This window comes from Pipistrellus hanaki (genome assembly GCF_964339955.1).
Source record: "Pipistrellus hanaki genome assembly, chromosome: 14".
NCBI lineage: Eukaryota > Metazoa > Chordata > Mammalia > Chiroptera > Vespertilionidae > Pipistrellus > Pipistrellus hanaki.
Window position 1 is genome coordinate 17,255,525 of NC_140516.1, and position 16,201 is coordinate 17,271,725.

A 16,201-nucleotide genomic window follows, 5' to 3' on the forward strand; every position below is an offset into this window, starting at 1 on the left:
ATATTTGTGTTTGCGTAGGTCCGTGGTCGGCAAACTGCAGCTCGCGAGCTACATGTGGCTCTTTGGCCCCTTGAGTGTGGCTCTTCCACAAAATACCACAGCCTGGGCAAGTCTGTTTTGAAGAAGTGGCGTTAGAAGAAGTTTAAGTTTAAAAAATTTGGCTCTCAAAAGAAATTTCAGTTGTTGTACTGTTGCTATTTGGCTCTGTTGACTAATGAGTTTGCCGACCACTGGCTTAGATAAAAAATGACAAACTGCCCCCTGGGCTAAATCTGGCTTTCTGCCTATTTTTGGTCTGTGAAGGAAAAATAGAATGTTATTTTGTGACATGAAAATTACATGAAATTCAAATTTTAGTGACCATAAAGTTTTGTTGGGACATAGCCATCCCGTTCCTTTGGGTTTTGCATGCTAGGACTACAGAGTTGAGTATTTGAAGCAATGTATGGCCCACAAAAACTGAACTTCACATTTCCTTACAGAAATGGCATTTGGCCCCTGACCTAGATAAATTACGGGGGGTTATTATGTGAAATGTGCATACTGTAAAATATAGGCTTATAAAATTACGTTTTACTTCAATCAGTGTTCATAGTCCATTTTAAAGGGCACTTTTATTTGTAAAGCAAATTCAGTTTTCATGGGATTTGTAGTGTTGGGCTTTGGCATCAAAAGACCCAAGATGTGCCCAGCCAGTGTGGTTCAGTGGTAAAAGACCCGAGGTGCAATATTGTGTGATCCACTCCCCCTAGTGGATTGCTATATGGTTTACGTAACAAAAAATTTAAAATTTTGAAATGGCCTAGGATTTCTTTGCCTTATTATCCCCATATAATAAGGGGGGTAATAAGGCGGATGCTGACAGGTGCTGGCTTAGGAAAATCTAGCCACGTCAGCGCTCATTTCTCTTCCCTTTCCTGAAGCCCAACTGAACAGAGACTAGACTAAGGTTCCGAGGGACCCGCCTCCTGCCCCTCCCTCAGTCTCTCGTGGTGGGACTCATCCTTGGGACTGCTGCGCCCCCTGTGCCGCACTGGTGGCACGACCAGCAGGGGAGGAGCCAGGGGAGGTCGGCCTCATCAGCCAATCAGGGCTTGGCCCCGGCTCCAGCCAATCCCGGGGTCCGTGGGGCTCAGCCAATCCCGGGGCCGGTGGGGCTCAGCCAATCGCGCCGGACGCGGAAGGCCGGAGTCAGTGTCTGTGCCGCTCGCTTCCAGCTGTAGGCGGCGCTGTGTGGGGTCCGCAGGTGCCGGTCGGGGTTCTCGCTGGCTCCCCGGTTCTCCGGGAAGCGGGGGCGCACCGTCCCTGAGCCATGGGGCGACAGTGGGGGCCCGCCATGAGGGCAGCCGAGCAGGCGGGCTGCGTGGTGAGCGCCTCCCGGGCCGGGCAGCCCGAGACGGACTCCTGGAGCTGCAGCGGGGTGATCCTGAGCCGCAGCCCGGGCCTGGTGCTGTGCCACGGGGGCATCTTCACCCCCTTCCTGCGGGCCGGCAGCGGGGCGCTGACGGCACCGGGCGCCGCCTTCCTGCCCGGCGACAGTTGCAGCGACGACCTGCGCCTGCACGTGCAGTGGAGCCCAACGGCCGCGAGTCGCGCGGAGCCCCGGGGCCGCCCCGGGCTGTGCACGCCCCAGTGCGCGGGCCCGGAACCCGGCCCGCCGGCCCGGCCCCGCGGGCAGCCCCTGCGGCCCCCGCGCCCCGCCGAGCTGCTGCTGCTGCTGAGCTGCCCGGCCTTCCGGGCCCACTTCGCGCGCCTCTTCGGGGGCGAGCCGGCCGAGCAGTGGCGCTTCGCGAGCGCCGCGCCGGACGAGGAGGTGTCGGAGGACGAGGAGGAGGACCAGCTGCGGGCGCTGGGCTGGTTCGCGCTGCTGCGCGTGAGGCTCGATCCCGAGGAGGAGGCGGCGGCGTCGGACGGGCGCGGGACGGCGCTGGCCGTGGCGCCGCCCGGGGCCGTGCCCAAGGGCGCGTCGCTGCTGGCCTGCGGCTCCCCGTTCGGGGCCTTCTGCCCCGACATCTTCCTCAACACGCTCAGCCGCGGCGTCCTCAGCAACGCGGCGGGCCCGCTGCTGCTCACCGACGCGCGCTGCCTGCCCGGCACCGAGGGCGGCGGCGTGTTCGCGGCGCGGCCCGCGGGCGCGCTGGTGGCGCTGGTGGCGGCGCCCCTCTGCTGGAAGGCCCGCGAGTGGGTGGGCCTCACGCTGCTGTGCGCGGCCGCGCCCCTGCTCCGCGCCGCCCGCGCCGGGCTCGCCCGCCTGCGCCCCGACGATGCCGCGGCCCTGGCCGCCCTCCTGCCGCCCGAGCTGGGCGCCCCGTGGGGCCTGCCCCTCCGAGACCCTGGGCCCCCGTGGGCAGCCGCGGCCGTGCTGGTGGAGTGTGGCACCGTCTGGGGCTCCGGAGTGGTCGTGGCGCCCCGCCTCGTGGTGACCTGCCGGCACGTGGCCCCCTGCGAGGCGGCCAGAGTCCTGGTGCGCCCCACCACCCCCAAGTAAGGCCCGCCGGGGTGTTCCCACTCTACCACCTTCACCGGGTCTAAAATCTTAAGTCTCAGGTCTTCATCTTTGGCGTTGTGGAGGCCTTTTGGCATCACGCAGGTAATTCGGGCACCCAGAACTTCAGTGTCGGGGGTGCTGGGCCTCCTGGCAGGGGCTGAGTGAGGCTTGGGCAAGATGCCAAGCAACTCCAGATTTGGGAACGATAGGCTGCACCTGCATCCCTGCCTGGGCATCTTGGGCCTTCCTCTTCCAGTCTGACTTCCTTCTGAGCAACTTCTCTGCACTCACACACCACTAGGCCCGTGACTGGAGACTTCCTGACGCTGTCCCCATTTCCCTGGTAGTGGTGGTGAAGCCTCAGAGCTCAGGATGCTGTGCTTCTAGAATAATGGTTGGACCTGTTCATCCTATTTAATTTGTCTTGTAGATCTTAACCAGAGCTTCCCATCTGGGTCAAATGATAGACGTGGCCATCCACCTAATCAGAATGTGCGAGTGTGGCCAGGCCGATAGGTTTTGCACAATCTTTAGGTGATCCTGGTGGGCAGCCAGGTTGGGAATTTATTTTATTTTTAAAAATATATTTTTATTGATTTCAGAGAGGAAGGAAGGAAGAGGGAGAGAGAGATAGAAACATCCACGATGAGAGAATCATGGATCGGCTGCCTCCTCCAAGTCCCCCACTGGGGATTGAGCCCACAGCCCAGGCATGTGCCCTTGACCTGAATCGAACCTGGGACCCTTCAGTCCGCAGGCTGAGGCTCTATCCACTGAACCAAACCAGTTAGGGCCAGGTTGGGGTTTAGACAGTCATTTGTTCCCTCTGCAGGGAAAAGCACTTGCCCTCCTTGCACTTGCTCTGACAGTGGGGACAGTGGCCTTGGCTTCCTGGCTTGATTTTCTAGTACAAGTTCTTCCTCTTTCCTCTGTAGTTTTCAGGTGCTTACCTTCAGCCAAAACAAAGCAGGATAGCACCTTGGTGTTAGTGCCTGATGTTCTGTTCCTGGCTCAATGCAGCCTTTCAAAATCCTACTGAATTGCTGAGATGAACCCAGCCTGGCTTTGTCGCCGGTGGCCTTCGGGACAACCACGACTGATGGGAATTTCCCTGCCGGTGTGGTCCCCGACACCCCACCCCACCCCACGCTTGCTCCTAAGAAAACCACCAGGACTGCTGGAAGCAGCCCTGCAGGGTGCAGCAGGACGCTGTCTAAGCTGCCTCGCCTTGAGGTGACATGTGCAGCCTTGGCCCAGAAAGTGCTGTAGACATGCTAGCACTTACGTAAACAAGGACCCAGAGGGTTCAAATCCTGTCACGCCTGCCCCGCCCGTGGACAGGATTATCCCTGTTAATGAGGCAGCGAAGGAAGAAGCTGGGCACGCTTGCTCTGGCTCCTACCACTCACGCATTATGTGATCTTGGGAACGTTCCTCAGCCTCTCTGGGTCTGAAAAGCACCACCGAAAACGGAGGTGACATCAGCGCCTCGTTCACAGGGGTTCTGTGAGGACTTAGTGAATGATGTCCATGGAGTGTGAACACTAGGCCCAGCCCACAGTGCTCGCTAGGTGCCGGGTCTTTGTGATCACGGTGACGTGCAGGAAGCTTGGCAGCTGGTAAAGCTGTTTGGAAATAATGCCACGGAGCGGTTAAAGGGCATGCCCGGCGTTGCCAGCCTGGTAGGTTTCAGGACTGACACCAGACCTCTTGACTCCCAAGTCCATGACGTCCACTGTCACTCATCCATTTGCTTCCTCCCAGCGCTGAAGGGTCGGAACGCTAGCCTGTCTTTTTGTTTCCCTTGCTCCCAGGAGTGCCAAGATCTGGGGACGCGTGGTGTTTGCCACTCAGGAGACATCTCCGTATGACATAGCGGTGGTGAGCCTGGAGGAAGAGCTGGAGGGTGTCCCTGTGCCCGTGCCCACTGAGCATTTCTACGAAGGTAAAGGGCAGAGGGGCCCCCTGCTCCGGGTGGACCTTAGGAAGGAAAGTCAGTGCTCAGATCCTGCAGATCAGGTTGCCAGTCCCACCGGCCAACCCCCTTCCCTCTCCTGCTGGAAATAATAAGTCAGGGTGGCACCCGGCTAGGTACAGTGCTTTTGCTCTTGGACACTTCCCTTCTTGTGCCCAGCATGCCCAAGGTGGTGGGAGGCAGGTGGGACCTGCAGGCTGGTCAGAGGGGCTGCTCCCGTAAGGTTGCAGTGGCATGATTGGGGTAGGCGGCTTTGCGATGCTGCCACAGAGGTTGCCGCTGGCGGCCGACTTGGTGCGTGCAGTGTGATGTAACTGCAGAGGGCACGAGCTCTCCCAGCTGGCCTCTCTCTTGCTACTCACTAGCCCTGCGTCCTCGGACAGGCAGTGTGATGTTCTCTGCCTCGTCTCCACATGTGTAAATGGACACCTTCCTATCCTGGGTGATGAGATGTGGCCTGTAAAGCACTCATCCCCGTGCCCTGTGCATTCAAACACATCACCACTTTTTATTTTTCTATTTTTATTTTTATTATTATTATTTTTTAATATATATTTTATTGATTGTTTTACAGAGAGGAAGAGAGAGGGATAGAGAGTTAGCAACATTGATGAGAGAGAAACATCGACCAGCTGCCTCCTGCACACTCCCTACTGGGGATGTGCCTGTAACCAAGGTACATGCCCTTGACCCGAATCGAACCTGGGACCTTTCAGTCCGCAAGCCAACACTCTATCCACTGAGTCAAACTGGTTTCGGCTCCACTTTTTATTTTTAACCAAGAGACTGCTTACTAGTCTCAGGAGGAGGTGGATGTTAATTCTGTAAACATTTCCTGAGCGCCTAGCTAGGTCTTAGGAACTCCAAAAAGTGACTCCCCAATCCAGCTGGGGACGGGGGGCTGGGGAGCAGCCTGCCACTGAGAAGTGGTTGAGCAGGTGCAGTGCTGGGAGCTCAGCGCAGGTCCCGGCCTCTTCCTCTGGGGACAGGGAGGCTCTCGGAAGGCAGGAGTGTCTGAGCAGAAACTCCAAGGGCAGAGCGATGGGAACTTCGGAGAGGGCAGGGTTGGGGTTGGGGAGGATCTTCCTGACAGACAGAGGAAGCGGCGCTGCAGCTTCATCCTTCTTCCCTTTCTGGCAGGCGAGGCCGTCAGCGTGGTGGGCTTCGGCGTGTTTGGCCAGGCATGCGGGCCCTCGGTGACCTCGGGCATCCTGTCGGCTGTGGTGCAGGTGGATGACGCGCCGGTGATGCTGCAGACCACGTGTGCCGTGCATGGCGGCTCCAGTGGGGGGCCCCTCTTCTCTACCTGCTCGGGGGACCTCCTGGGTAAGCAGCTCCGAGGCCCTCTCCCAGCCTTCCCCTTGCGAGAGCCTCAGTCCCAGCTACTGAGGGCTTGGTGTTCACCCCTGACTGGGAAGGTGGTGCCATGGTGCCCGGGAAGAGGTTAGCCAAGGTCTCAGGCTTGTTAGAAAGGGACGGATGCTGAGCTGCAAGGAAAGGCATCTGGGTTCTGGTTCCTCCTCTGCCACTGAGCCACAGTGCAGCCTCAGGTAAATCCCGCAGCCTCAGGCAGTCTGTGAGGGTCAGGAGTTGGACTAGTCCAGGGGTCACAGACTCCATAGCTTACAGAGGCTGGAAGGTCAATGGATTGAATAAATGAGTGGAGGCGGTACGCAGTGGAAGGTCAAGGGTGAGCTGGGGTGAACACCGCTCGGCTGAGCACGTTGTTGCCACATCGCGAAGGAATGGGAGCGAACACTCGCTGGCCTCCAGTTTTTCACAAGAAGCTGTGAACCTTCTTCTTTTTCTTTTTTTCCCAAATATATGGTTAAATCTTTCGATTTTAAATTTTTGGCAACTAATTCAGGTTTTTAACAAAAGTCTGTTTATTAAAACAAACACAAAAACACAAGACAACATGAATCCACATGGATACCTCCAGCTGCCCAGCTGTAACAAGCACCCGGGGTTCCCGTGTGCTGCCCTTCTCTCGTTTCTGACTGCTCCCTGCCATCGCGAGAGACCTTGCTCTTTCTCCCCAGAATAGATTTACTTAGTTCTTCAACGGCACTGTGCAAGTAAAGTCAAGCAACCATGACTTTAAAAATATATATACACATAGACAAATGCACACAGAAAGAAACATGGATGTGTACTGGTACGTATGCAGTAGTCAATGTAAATATCTATACCCTGGCTCTGTCCGCTGGGACAGCCCAGTTGCAGTGAGCACACGGAGAACCAGATCGCTAATGAAAGGAGCTGGGAGCTAGTTGATACCAGGACCAGGACAGGGAAAATGGGCTCTTCATGGTGCCGGAAAGGAAGGAAATGCTAACAAAACAAGTGATGGGACATGTCAGATGATGAAAGAACTAAGAGCCGACTTGAAGGAGCTCCCGTGGGAGCAACTGGAGCAACAAAACAAATAGCAATAGTGTTGGCTGATTGCCCAAAGGAAGGATGAACATTCCTGTGTCCAAATAAATAACCAGATGAATCTTCAAATAGAGACAAGCAGCAGCTCCTTCTTACAGAAGATTTGCAATTAATAAATGCAGAATAAATGAGGGAAGTGGGAAATCACTGCTGGCTCACCACAGTAGGAATTGCTGCAGACAGGGTCTGCCGGGAAAAGCACTTGCAGTAGGTGATAGTTTAAATAGAAATAGGATACTTGCCTAACCCTAAAACACTTAGCACTTTACACAGGGGGAAACAGTCTACAGGGGAGGACCCTGGTGATCAAGTCATTCTTATAGACGTCATACACCTTCTTCAAGAGCACTGAGGACACACTGCTGCTACTGTGTTCTCAATAATGTATACCCCCAATCTGATCCTGAGGAGACATCAGGTAAACTCTTATTGAGGGGCATTCTACAAAATAGCTGGCCTGCATTCGTCAAAGTGTCAAGGCCACAAAAGACGAGGAAAGGCCGGGGAACTGGCCCAGATTGGAGGAGACGTAGAAGAGGCAACAGCTAAATGCTGTGTGGGATGCTAGTTGCGTCCAAAACGGAAAGAGAACATGAGTGGAAACATGGGTGAAACCCAACTTTTAGGGTTAGGCAGATGAGTTCTGCGCTTCAGTTAATAGCATTGGTTCATTGTTGGCTCTGATCAGTGTTTTGATTTGTTTTTAATCCTCACCCAAGGATAATTTTTCCATTGATTTCTAGAGAGAGTGGAACAAAGGGAAAAGAGGGAGAGAGAGATTGAGAAACATCAACATGAGAGAGACACTTCAGTTGGTGGCCTCCCGCACACACCTACCTGGGCTGGGGAACCTACCACTGAGGTATGTGCCCTTGACCAGGAATTGAACCCGAGACTGAGCAAACTGGCCAGGGCTTAGTTAATGTTCTGTGGTGACATAAGATATTAATAGAAAGGAAAGTTGGATGAAGGATATACAGGAACTTTGTACTATTTTGGCAAGTCTTCTGTAAGTCTAAAACTGTCTGAAAAAACACATGCGCACACTAAGCAGGCCAAACAAAACGTGTCTGAGTTTGATTCATTTATTCACCCACTCAACAAGTCTTTATGAGCGCTTCCTCTGTGCTGGGCACTGTCTAGGTCTGAACAACACACAAAAGCCCTGCCCTTGTGGACCCCACACCAGTTGGAGAGAAAGATAACAGAATAAGGGGAACATAGGGTTAGATACCGATAGTGTTGTGGAGAAAGCTAGGGCAGGAGGGGGGCCAGGGTTTGTGGAGTTGGTATCCCTGAGAGAAAGCCTGGTATCAGTCACTCGGGGGGGGGGGGGCGTCAAGCCCACCGAGGTCACTCTGGGGGGCGTCAAGCCCACCGTAGGCCTAGGGCCTCCGAGGTGGAGATGGCCTCCCTCCCCGTCCGTCTGTGTCCTGGCTCACACCCTCTTTTCCTCTCCGACTCCTCCGCAGGGATCGTCGCCAGCAACACCCGGGACAATAACACCGGGGCCACCTACCCGCACCTGAACTTCAGCGTTCCCATCACGGTGCTGCAGCCGGCCCTGCAGCGGTACCACCAGACGGGCGACCTGGGCGGCCTCCGAGAGCTGGACCACGCCGCCGAGCCAGTGAGGGTGGTGTGGCGGCTGCAGCGGCCCCTGGCAGAGGCCCCGCGGAGCAAGCTCTGAGCCCGTGTCACCCTCCTGAGAGAAGAGCGACCATCGGTGCCATGGGAAGTGCTCAGGTGATGGCAGCCTCGGGATCCCCACACGGCACCCCAGCTGGGCAGTCTCCCCCCCATCAGCACCTGCCGTGCGTGGCTCTGGAGTCTGGATCAGATTTCTCCTCAGCCCCATGGGCCTCCAAGCCAGTAGACCCTTTTGGGGTACTCTCTCCAGCCTTCACCCACCTCTGCTCCCTGGCAGTAGACACGGCTGCACAGAGTCCTGGTCCTGACAGACATGTTGGCAGGAAGGCAGGCCCAGCCCTGGGTTCGAGTCTCCCCGTCTGCTGATGGGCACTGGCTCCTCTGCTCTCGGTCAGAATCAGCAGCTGACAGAGCACTGGCACTTCCTCAGAAAAACCTCGGCACAGAGGCTCTGCCCTGGAGGCCAGAGGGAAAGGAGAGTGACATCTATCTCCCTGTTCGGCCAGACCTTTGGGGAGACATTTTCCCTGCAAGTCAGGACTCCTGGGTCTCCACGTGTGGTGTCCATGACCCACAGGGGCACTCTGCCCCACTGCCTTAATTTTCCAGCCCATCCAATGGGTCTCAGGGATCTTGGCGGGAGGTGGGGAGAGGGTTATAAGGTATCGGGGTTTGGGAATAAACAGAACCTGTGGAAGGAACTGTACACTCGTATGAATCCGATTATTTTTTCCCCTTTCTGTTTTGAGAATTGAATTGGGGATAAGAGGCACCAGGCACAGAAACGTACCTTTTCTGTCCCGCTTTCTCAGTGCTGTTTGCTCTCCCAGGATATTCTCACGCCAAACTGGCCCTCCCACTGCCTCTGGCCCCTGGAAACTCAGACAAACGTCCTTTGCTAGGCAAGGAGCCCTGCAGTTCACTTTCAGCGCTGCCGGCCCTGCTGAGTGGGGTGAACTGCCTCGGAGAGGGCACGAGGGGCCCCTGTCTTGGATCAAGGTGTCCTCTGGTTGCCAAAGTGCTGAACGACAGACAGAATCTTCCCTGATCCATGGTCTGGGGTAGGTCTTTGGAGATGGGCCACCAGCTCTGATAAAGCCAGGCCCAAGCCCATGTGGGGCCACTGTACACTCCCCTCTCTCCTGGCTTCAGGTTTGTGCTGTGACGTTAGAGTCCTGCCTTTGCACCCTGCCCGTTGGAATTCATCGGGAGAGGCCCAGAGCTTTCAGTCAATCTTCCTTGACCTTCCCAGGCCCAGGGCAGGCGGTGGCACTCCCTGTAGCTCTGTCTCCCACAGGGCCAGCATGTGCCCAGTAAATTTCCAGTGCTTGTCTGACTCACAGTTGAGACTCTCCTTTGCCTGCTGTGACCTCTGGCCCCCTTAGGAATGATGCCCTGCTGAGGGGTTTCCTGGCTTTAGGGTGAAGGGCCTCCAGCTCCTTGGCTTTACTGGCTGTGACTTTGCCTAAATTCTTAGCCTGTGAGCCTCCGCTTGCTCACCTGTGAAGTGGAGATGAATGAAACTTACCTTGGGGGACCCGTGTAAATTTTGAGAAGCTATCCAAGACGGTTTGTTTTCAATAAGTATTAGCCACTATTTTTCTAGACTGGTCGGATTGCTTAATCAGAAATGCAGGGAAGAATGGTGTTGGAAATTGGTGATGGTTGCACAACCTTCGCATTACTGAATTGTACATGTTAGAAGGGAGAATTTTATGGGAAGCAAACATTTGTGAACTCCGAGGAACCCAGTTCTGGGTCAGGGCCAGATGCTAGAGACCCAAAGTCCAGCAGAGTGAGGTCTCTGCCCCAAAGAGCGGGTCAAGGGTGGTTGTTGCTGTCCTCAGGGTCAGAGTTTAATCCCCACCCTACTTTCCTGGAGGGGTTTCAGGAGGGGGGAAAAAAAAAAGATAAAAATTGTTTGGAATTTTGCAAAGTTCAGGACAAATGCAAGGAGTGCTGTGCCTGAAGCATCAGATCCAACCCATGGCTCTGATGGTTCCCTATGACAGTGTTTCCCAACCTTCTCTCGTGATGAGAATCACCTGGTGGAGTTGTTAAAACACAGATTCCTGAATCCCAACTAAGAAGTACTAAACTAGAATTTTTGAGAACATATAGGTAAAATTGCATACCTAACTTAGTGCTCTGTATATAACATCTGTCTTAGAGCACTAGTTAAGTATACAATTTTACCTATATGTTCCCCAAAATTCTAGTTTAGCACTTCTTAGTTGGGATTCGGGAATCTGTGTTTTAACAACTCCACCAGGTGATTCTCATCATGAGAGAAGGTTGGGAAACACTGCCCTATGAGACCGTGTAGGCTGGGCGGGGCCTGTGGGCTCTCTGCACCCACACTCGGGCACCATTGCTCTTCTGGGTCCCCCCGGGGCTGAGAGAAGGCGGCGGAGACTCCCACACCTCTCACCGTAGTCCCCCTTCACCTACCATCACGGGGCAGAGCATCAGCAGGGATAGGAGAGGCAAAGGTTCCGGAGGAGAGGAAGATGCAGCCTGGCTTCACAGGAGTTACACCAGCTTTTCTCCCAGCTCGAGAGGAAGCGGAGCACCAACTTCTACATGCAGTTGATCACATGGCTCCTATTGGATACTAAGTCTTTAACCACACCTCTGGAAGAGATACAGAAAGGGCCACTTCTACTACAGACATTTGTGAAAAGCAGGAAGGTGAATGGCACTGGGTGGGCCCCAGGAGGCTGCCAGGCCCTGCATGGCCTTGGGCAAGCTGGCTGCTGTGTGCCAGACATCAAGACACTCCACAGGAAGGGTCTCATTGAATCTTCTTCAAAACCCTTAAGGTAGGTGCTAATATTTGTTTAAATACCCTGTTTCCCCGAAAATAAGACAGTGTCTTATATTAATTTTTTCTCCCAAAGTTGCGCTAGGTCTTATTTTCAGGGGATGTCTTATCTTTCCATGCACTAGGTCTTATTTTCAGGGGATGTCTTATTTTCGGGGAAACACGGGTAGATGTCATCTCTGTCACCTAGTTAGCTTGACCTGACTGCCAGGTTGTAGCTTGCATCAGTCCATTTCTTTACATATCCTACTTAGTCCAAGCTCGCGCTCGCTCGCTCGCTCTCTCTCTCTCTCTCTCTCTCTTTTCTAAATAGTTCCCTCATTTTCAGCAGCCCTCGTACTTCCCCAACCTTTCACCATAGTGCATAACTCAGTCCCGTCCCTCTTCTGCTTACAATCTTGCAGTGGCAGATCCCACTGGCCTTGGGGTGACAGGCTTCCCCGCGCCCCCCCCCCCCCCCCCATCACCGCCAGCAATATGTCCTGCGTCCGGGTCTTTGCACACCCAGAGCACACTTGCTTCCTCTCTGCCCGGGACTAACTCCTTCTCCTCCTTGGAGAAAGGCCTCCTCTGCTCCCAGGTTTTCTTCCTTCAATGAGAGACAGATGTTTAATTGCCTTTCCCCAGTCTATCACCCAATCAGGGGTAAGCAGAAACCAGGCCAGCTTGTTCTCATTCCATCTCCCAGCTCCTAGCTCAGGGCCGGGCATGCAGAGGTAATATTACATATATAAGTAATAATCCCACTGGGCTAGCGGGATTACTACTTACAATATATAAGCGTAAAGGCAGGAGGCTGGCCATCCGCGCTCGGAAGTCCGGCGGCTTCTGGCGGAAAGCCGGGCCAAACTTGGATCAGAGTCTGAGGGGCTCGCGCAGGGCCAGGCGCCGTGGATCTTAGGGGCATCAGTTTCACGGGGGCGCCGGGAGAAGGGGGCGTTCCCGACCGCTAGGGGGCGGGGCGTGCCAGCTGCAATCCCACCCGGGAGCCCGCGGGGGCGTGGCCAGAGGGCGTGGCCAGAGGGCGCCGGGTCACGTGGGCCGGGCGGGGCCGTGGTGCCCGAGGCGATCCGCCGCCCGCGGCGCCTCGGCGGGAGCGCGCTCTCGGGCTGCCCGGCGCCCGCCCGCAGGGCCCCGCAGGCTCCCCGGACCGGGACCGCCGGGGCCTGGGGAACGCGGCGGACTCCGCAGAAGTCGGTGCGCGGAGTTGGGGCCTAAGGGGGAGGGGCCGGTCGTCTGGGACGCGGGGGCCGCCTGCAGCACCCCACTTTCCCCAAAACTCAACAGGGAGGCTTACCCGCGGCGGGGGAAGGGAATTAACCCTCTGCCCGTCCTCCCCAAGTCACGGCCAAGTCTTCCAGGTAAGAAGGGTGCCCTCCCTCCGCCCACCAGCCCGGGGGTCGCCGCTGGTTAGAAGCCGGTGTCCCGGGGAGGGAGGAAAGCCTCGGGCCCCGAGAGGGAGACGCCGGGGCTCAGGGCCCACGGGCTCCGGGTCACACTAGGGGACCCCCCTCTCCTTTCCTCAAAGCCCCGCTTCCGCGGGCGCCGAGCTAACGGGTGGGGCCGGGAGCCCAGGACGCCTGGAATTCCCGCGGGGCTGCTGGTTGTGGGTGGCTGTGGGCGCTCACCTTCCAGCCCCACCCACCACACACACCCTGCCTGTCCCTCCAACAGGTGTCCCTTTGACCCCTGGCTGTGTCTGAGGGTGCGGAGGGGAGAGTGTTGTGGGGTCGAATCCTGGGTTCAAAATAAGACCACCGGAGGCTGATTAATTAATTAAAAAAAGCAGGCAAGGATTTATTGACTGGCCAGAACAGCCACAAGAGCACCACACGCAGGTGGACTCCAAATGACTGCCCTGTTTCAGGGGTAGGCAATTCCTTTTAGTAAAGGTTTAAACCGCAAGAATTTTCCTGTTGTTCCTAAATCCTAAAGACTAAATTCTGAAGACTGGGGACAGCCCCCAGGGTTGGTTCCCAGTCACAGCCTGCTGGACATTGGAATGTGGCCCTATCTTGCCATAGCGATAACACAGAAGCAGAGCTCAGGGGTTAGTCTCTAAAGGTTATCTACAATTTCTATCCCTGAAGCTACTGAGTCAGTGGGAATCAATCTCCTGTGGTCCCGATCCCAGGCAAGGGAAAATTGCCTTAGTCTCCAGGTCTCCACCTGGAGGCTAAGGCAAGCTGAGGTAAGTACCCTGTGTTTTAATCAGATGCAGGGGCCAAACTAGAAGGGTTGAAATTCACATAGCAGTTTTTACCAAAGTATGGTTGCCACTATATTTCAGAGTGGCCCTGGGAACCTGTGACCTCACAGAGGACTGGCACAGAGCTGGGTGGCAGACATAGTTTGGGGAGGGCTTACCAGGCACCCCGGGTGTGTGTCTTGTGTTCAAGGCCATTGTAAAACATGTGGATGTGTAAACTATCCAGGAGGCCTGCTCAGACGCCACTAGTGGGTGTGTGTGCGCTCCAGTATGCCCTGTGCTCTGAGACGGTTTAGGCTGGGCGGTGCCCATGGGCTCTCTGCACCCACACTGTGGCACCATTGCTCTTCTGAGTGTGTGTGTGCTCCAGTATGCTCCTGTGCAAGCACTAAGCTCGCAAGACCCGCCCTCCTCACCCCAGCACCTAGAGAGAAGCCTTTAAGAGCACTGTGTGTAACCCCACATCTGGAGGGCCTCCATTCCCCCGGGACACTGCTCCCAGCTGGGCCTGGCCCTGTTCGGGACAGCAGCCCAGCAGTAGAGCTGACCAGGGCTGGTGTGTGCCGGGGCCTGGGGGGCCTGGCTGGTGGTGAAATAAGAAAGCCAGGAGGGCCGAAACCGGTTTGGCTCAGTGGATAGAGCGTTGGCCTGCGGACTGAACGGTCCCAGGTTCGATTCCGGTCAAGGGCATGTACCTTGGTTACGGGCACATCCCCAGTGGAGGGTGTGCAAGAGGTAGCTGGTCGATGTTTCTCATCGATGTTTCTAACTCTCCCTCTCTCTTCCTCTCTGTAAAAAAAGCAATAAAATATATATATATTAAAAAAAAAAAAAAAAAAAAACCCAGGAGGGCCCAGACACAGGAAGTGAGCAGACCACAGGGCTGTTTTGGGAATAGGGGAGTGTGCAGGACGCTGGCATGGGCCTGTCTGCCCAGAGCTGCCCTCTCCTAGGGCGGGAAAGAATAGCTCCTTTGTTATACTTTGAGTCCCTTTCGGAAATTGGTATTTTTGGGGTTATATTTAGCATGCATTCCTGGGGAATGGGCCATGGAAGGCCTACTCTCCGCCTGTCCCCGGCTGGATAGGGACATTCATGGTGTTTGGAGTCATACTGAGGGCCTCTCACACAGGATGGCCACTCTGGAAACGTGGCTGTAGAAATCTTCCCTGGCTTAACCACTGAGGACTCCAGACTTCGTTTCATTTGTAAACTCTGTGAAGCAACCCTGGACCAAGTCCTTGCATTGATTGGAACCCATGTGGTTCCTGCTGTGTGTGCTGAGGCGTGACCGTTGGCATAAATGTAACTTGCTTGTTTTTCAGTAGATTCCTAAAAGCCTCTGTTTGTATCATTATAGACAAAACCCCCCCACCCTCCCAGGCTGGGTATTTTTGGTAGAAACAGGATTCACTGAGAAAATTCCAGTGTATACCAATTTGTGTGTGTGTGTGTGTGTGTGTGTGTGTGTACACACGTATATATGTGTGGGCACCCGCATGAATGTGCTGGGGAAAGGACAAAGGTAAATTTCCTAGACAATTAGGGTTTGTTCTCTTGGACCTTCTCTTAAGCTAACCTTCCTGCATCTGGGCAGGTTGAGTTAAGACTCTCTGTGCTCTCTCCTTTGGCTTGATGTTCAGTTCAGAATCAGATGGTGGGTTTGGAAGTTCTTCAAACAGTTAAGTCCAGACTTACCATAGGCCCCAGCAGTGTCACTCCTAGGTATATACTCAGAGAGTTAAAAACATACGTTCACAGAAAAACTTGTGTATGAATGTTCATGGCAGCATTATTCACAAGAGCCAAAAGGTGGAAACAACCCAAATATACATCAACTGACGGATGGATAAACAAAATGTACCTCCATACAATGCAATATTAATCAGCCATAAAAAGGAATGAAATACTGGTACAGCTTGGCTGAATCCTGAAAACATTATGCTAAGTGAAAGAAACCTGACAAAAGGTATGGAATGGGCAAACGTGTAGAGACTGACGGAAGATTAGTGGCTCCCAGGGGCTGCAGGAGGTGGGAATGAGGAATGACTGCTAATGGATGAGTAGTTCCTCCTCCTCCTCCTCCTTCTCTTCTTCTTCTTCTTCTTTTTCTTCTTCCTCTTCCTCTTCTTGCATTGAAAATGTTCTGGATTTAATTGTGGCGATGGTTGTACAATTTTATGAGTGTCCTAGGAACCACTGAATTGTACATTCCAAAATAGTGAATTTTATATGACTAATATTTCAATTTAAAAATTTAGTTGGTAGGAGGTCTGCCCTGTTATTAAAGCTTTATTGTTTCTGTAAAAATGACACACTCATTTAAAAATATTCAAACAATACAAAAAACAAACAAACAAATAAAAAACCCCCCCAAAAACCCCACAACAAACAAACTCAAAGAAGAAAGTAGAGATGTCATGTGGGACCACTGCTTTAGAGCCCAAGTCTGTCAGACTGTGAGGCTTGACCTTGGGCAAGTTACTGACTTTCTATCAAAAATGTTTAGAACAACTCACTGATAAAAAGGCAGTGAGTGCTAGCTGTTGTAATTATTACACATATATGTGTACAGGTAGCTAGATACACATGTCTGATTGCTCATAAGTGGGATTA

General features: G+C 54.2%; 2 protein-coding genes across 3 annotated transcripts in view; both read left to right on the forward strand.

Annotated features, from left to right (window-relative positions):
• Positions 1-16,201, forward strand: part of AIFM2 (AIF family member 2) — a 132,277-nt gene that overhangs the window by 101,036 nt on the left and 15,040 nt on the right. Inside the window, exon 1 of one of the 2 annotated variants that reach the window (XM_084903709.1) lies at positions 12,408-12,737. The exons of the other annotated variant lie outside the window; for it this stretch is intronic. The gene's annotated coding sequence lies outside the window, so the exon portion shown is untranslated. Of the gene's footprint in view, positions 1-12,407; positions 12,738-16,201 lie in introns of those variants that run through there. 2 annotated transcript variants of the gene reach the window in all.
• TYSND1 (trypsin like peroxisomal matrix peptidase 1) lies at positions 1,163-9,258 on the forward strand. Its single transcript, XM_084903708.1, has 4 exons — positions 1,163-2,484; positions 4,303-4,433; positions 5,604-5,789; positions 8,375-9,258. Exons 1-4 carry the CDS (start codon positions 1,313-1,315, stop codon positions 8,590-8,592), a joined length of 1,707 nt encoding a protein of 568 aa, XP_084759834.1. The 5' UTR covers positions 1,163-1,312; the 3' UTR covers positions 8,593-9,258.